General features: G+C 58.3%; 2 protein-coding genes across 2 annotated transcripts in view; one reads left to right on the forward strand and one right to left on the reverse strand.

The window, feature by feature from the left end:
- LOC113209276 (uncharacterized) overlaps nucleotides 1-4,175 on the forward strand; it is a 57,872-nt gene that overhangs the window by 41,580 nt on the left and 12,117 nt on the right. The gene's annotated exons all lie outside the window — the stretch shown is intronic.
- LOC113209271 (uncharacterized) overlaps nucleotides 1-4,175 on the reverse strand; it is a 47,029-nt gene that overhangs the window by 38,639 nt on the left and 4,215 nt on the right. The window contains exon 2 of the mRNA XM_026426696.2: nucleotides 1,077-1,262. Within this exon, the coding sequence (XP_026282481.2) occupies nucleotides 1,077-1,220 (144 nt within the window). The 5' untranslated portion in view covers nucleotides 1,221-1,262. The remainder of the gene's footprint in view (nucleotides 1-1,076; nucleotides 1,263-4,175) is intronic.

Below are 4,175 nucleotides of genomic sequence, written 5' to 3' on the forward strand. Positions count from 1 at the left end.
TTCCTCCGTCCCCAGCCAGGCACAGCACTCCAGCAGCGACCACTTCGCCCACGAATTATGTGGAGTCCCGAGGCAATAAGAATAAGTTTTCCCTCCGATTCGCGGAGGGCACAGTGTCTGTCTAAGAAACTCTTTGCGGTATCAGCGGCGGTAACTTTCCACTGAAGTATATGATTTCAATAGTGTCTGCTCTCCGGAACCGGTCGTTTTCTGCCCTCTCAGATCTGCCACTGATTTTATTTTCTTAGTTAATACCTACGTTTTTACTCAGCAGTATTCATGACTAATTTATTTCTTATTGTGTCTATGTAAGTAACTTTACTTACTGATGAAAAAAAGAGTAATTTAAACATGAATTATTCGTATTCGGAATTATTTCGTGTTACTGATGAAAAATGTTGTGCGAGTTGCTTAAATACAGTTTTTTTTAAGCAGTAGGAATACTGACAAAGGGGTGAAACAAAATCAGTAATAGGATGAGAATGTGGTTGGTGTATCTGTTATACTTCGCCCCGCGCCTCCTTCGGCTGCTTTTACTGACGATCGTCGTAATTATTCCAAGCGTGATTCCCTGCCCCGGGCCGCTTCTCTCTCTCTCTCTCTCTCTCTCTCTCTCTCTCTCGCTCGTAATCCGCAAAACGCTGAAGTATGAATGAAGATAGATGCGGGCCGCGTGGCTTTGCGGAGGTAGTAGTGCCTCATCCGCTCTCGGGAAGGCTGCACGCTTTGCATCGCAAATTAAATCCTCTCCCTCCCCGCTTCTCAGATCAACTCTTGCCGGCGTACTTTTGCCGCCCTTTTCCCCCGTCTCTGCGCTCCTTCGACGCCCTAGCAGGAAATTGATATTCTCCCCCCGATATCCCCCTTTCCTGTCGCCGGGACAATATTTTCATATTGCCTTTCAAAATATAAGCAGTAGTCGATACTAGACGGGGAGGGGCTCTGGCTGGCGCGGGGTGTGGGACCGGAAGTCGATGACTTCCCCTGACGACGCGCCTGGTGCGGCCCGCGCCAAGCGCCGCCACCGCGCCGCACCGCGCAGCGCCCTCCGTGCCGGCCGGCGGCCTGGGACTCACCTTCCGCCGCTTCATGGCCTCGCCCTTGGCCTTCTCGATGACCTCGGCCACCAGCTTGGTGGCCACCCCCATGAGCTCGGCGTCGTTCTTGAACTGCGCCACCCGCTCCTCGCGGGTGCCCTGGATCTCGGACGGCAGCCTCATGGTGACGGCGTGGTGTGGGTTGGGGGGCGGCCCGCGCTGCTCCTGCGGGATGAGAAGAAGGCACACATGAGGGCGACAAAGACGTACGTGACACGCATGGGCGCTCCCCTCCCGCTCCTCCTCCTCAGGACCGGGCGCGCTGCCCTTCACACAGCAGCTCCAGCGCACTATACATTTTTCATGGCCGGGGCCCGCAAATCCGCGAAAGGAAGTCGTCTTCGTCGGGGCCCGGGCCGGGGGCGCGGAAGTGGGGCCACATCTCATCTGCTGTCCTGCGCGTCGACGCTAAGCCGGCGCGCCCGCCCCTCTCACTTAGGGCGGACGGCACTACTCCTCCCCCGGCAGCCCGTCGTCGCGTACAGTAACAGAGCCGTCAAACGGGCTGCGAGCGAAGGTCGGGACCAGGCCCGGGGGCGACTCTTCTGTAAACGTCTCTCCCGCGCCAGCTCAGTCAACCCCATCACTTCAAATATTGTGACCCACATCGCCACTTCCTCCTCCCTCCCTCCCTCCCCCTTCCCTCTTTCCACAACCCTTTACTGCTCGGTTTCAGTTTGCTTTACTTCGAGGGAAACGCCCAAGGAGGCAGGAAGGCACGCCCGACGCGCGTCGGCGACTCATCGTATCGGATCGGGGAACACCCCAAAAGAACGCCTCTCCGAGCCGCACCCACCACGCCCCGGCCCCGACACAGTATAGTCGGACGACCATCGGCGAGCTGACGGGGACAAGTGTCCTGTCACGCTCTATCGACCCTCGAGCCCCCTCCGGGGCCCTTTTGGTGGCACCGAGCGTCCCCCCCGGGCCCCTCGCGCCGCGGCCGCACGCACACCGCGCTGCTGACATGTGGCGGCGGCCGCCGTGGCTGACGCGCGGCGGCGGTCACCGCGCCAAACACACTCAGCCGCAAGTTTAGTCCCGGTGCTGTTAGTACCCCAACCACCACCGCACCACCACCCATGGTGGGCGGGCGGGAGCGGGGCCACGGCAAAGTAGTCCCTCACGCCGCACCTCGGCGCGCAAGCCAAGCCTCCCGCTTGCCTCCCCAGAGTATGACAAATAACGCTGCCCTCGCCCGTTATTTGTCTCTCGGGGGACGGGACGGGGCGGAGCGGAGGGACTCGCCGCGCGTGTCCCGCGACGCGCCACGACACGGCCGCCCGCCCGCCCTCCTGGATTGGATGCAGTCCCATTTCCCCCCGCAGTCTGTGTATATGTACGAGGGGCCGTGACGCTTGTAAATGATGCCAATTTGGAGGAGGCCCCATCACATCACGCATTGCGCGCGCATAACGGTACGGAAATTACAATACGGCGCTGTTTCTTTTTTTTTTCTTTCCTTTGTTGTCATCATCTTTGTCGTTATTTTTACTGCTCTTGTTTTCCAAGAACGCAAATGACCCATTCCGCAAGAATATTGCTGCCACGCGGCGGTGATGGCCGATGTCACGTGAAGCGACGCGCGGCCGCGCTACTAACGCCCGACGACCTTGGAGGAGGCCGCGCTCCGCGCCGCGAGCCGAGCGTGCGGCGGCGAGCAGCACCTGTACCTGCACAGGTGACGGCGAGTACAGGTCGGGGACAGGAACAGGTATCTCTTATTATACCCAGTGATCGGAGCGTGGAATCAGTGCACCCAGGAAAATGCTTTCTTGTTTCGGGCACATTATTTAAACCAAGCTTAGAGCTCAGTCAAGCCCTAGCAGCCCGCCTAGTCAAGAAATAAAATTATCCATTATGTTAAAAGCTTACAGTGATTTTCACCGCAAGCTACAGTGAAAGCCTACAGCACTGTAGCTTACGGAGATTTTCACTGCAGGCTTTGGTGAATTTCACTGTAAGCTACAGTGAATCTCACCGTAAGCTACGGTGAATCTCACCGTAAGCTACGGTGAATCTCAACGTAAACTATAGTGCTGCAGGCTTTCAATCACTGTAAGGTTTTAACGGTGCGGGGATCATCTATTTATTCATGATCCCGGTGGGTCAAAGTAATGGGTTTCACACACTAGCATGGGCCGCCGCCGCTTGAGCCACTCCCTGCCTCACCTTTGGAGGGGGGCCCTCGAGGCCCACTCCCCTTCTCGTGTTTAATTACGAAGACGGGTTGCACGGGGGCCAATATGGAGGGGGTGGAGTACTCGACTCGGGATTCACTGTCATAAGGATACTCCACGCGCAACCCCCCTCAGTTTGGGCTCACCTCCGCGAGCACTACGTTTTAGTATTTCTGTGTACGCCTGAGCCCTTTTGAATATATTTTGAATAGTACTAGGTAAAAAATCATGAATTGATAGTGAAGCAGGCGTGTATTGATTCCGATCGATTCTCAAACGCTCTTGTAACACAAAATGGAATGTAGGCAGTTCTCCTGGATGGGGCTCCGTCGCGGGGCGTGGCTCCAGAGTCGCGGAGCATATTGACAGCCCCAGTCACGCCCTTCGCCCCCCTCACCACCCACCCCCACTTTTCTCACCTGGGCCCCACGCTACCCTTCCGGGGTGACCGGTCGGCCCGCTGGCCCGAGTGGGGCCGGGCGGCGTGAGCTGGTTGGGAGGCCTACATCAAAGGCGACCTCCCTTGAACCCTTTCATGGCCAGTCCTCCGCCCCCCTCCCGCTCTCCCACTCACCCTTCGCTCAGCACCCCGCGGCCTGTGCTGCCCCCCCCCCCTCTTTCGAGTGTAATCAGTCCCGCGGCGCTTTCACAGCGAGACAAAGTTATCAACTTTTCGTTTGCCTGACCGAGCGCCCGGCCCGGCGGGACTGCTGGCCAGCCTGGTTGGAGCAGGCGGCGGGGATGGGTCGCGGGGCGGGCGACCGACCACCCCCCGGGGGGGGCAGCGAGCGGCCAAAGTGCCCGGCCATGAAAAATTAAGCAGCAGGTCTTCCCTCTGGGCGCGCCCGCCCGCCACTACCACCACCTCCAGCTCCTCCTCTATTCTTTTGACGCGCGC

The sequence above is a fragment of the Frankliniella occidentalis genome, unplaced genomic scaffold (genome assembly GCF_000697945.3).
Source record: "Frankliniella occidentalis isolate FOCC.00 unplaced genomic scaffold, Focc_3.1 Scaffold171, whole genome shotgun sequence".
In the NCBI taxonomy this organism is placed as follows: Eukaryota; Metazoa; Arthropoda; class Insecta; order Thysanoptera; family Thripidae; genus Frankliniella; species Frankliniella occidentalis.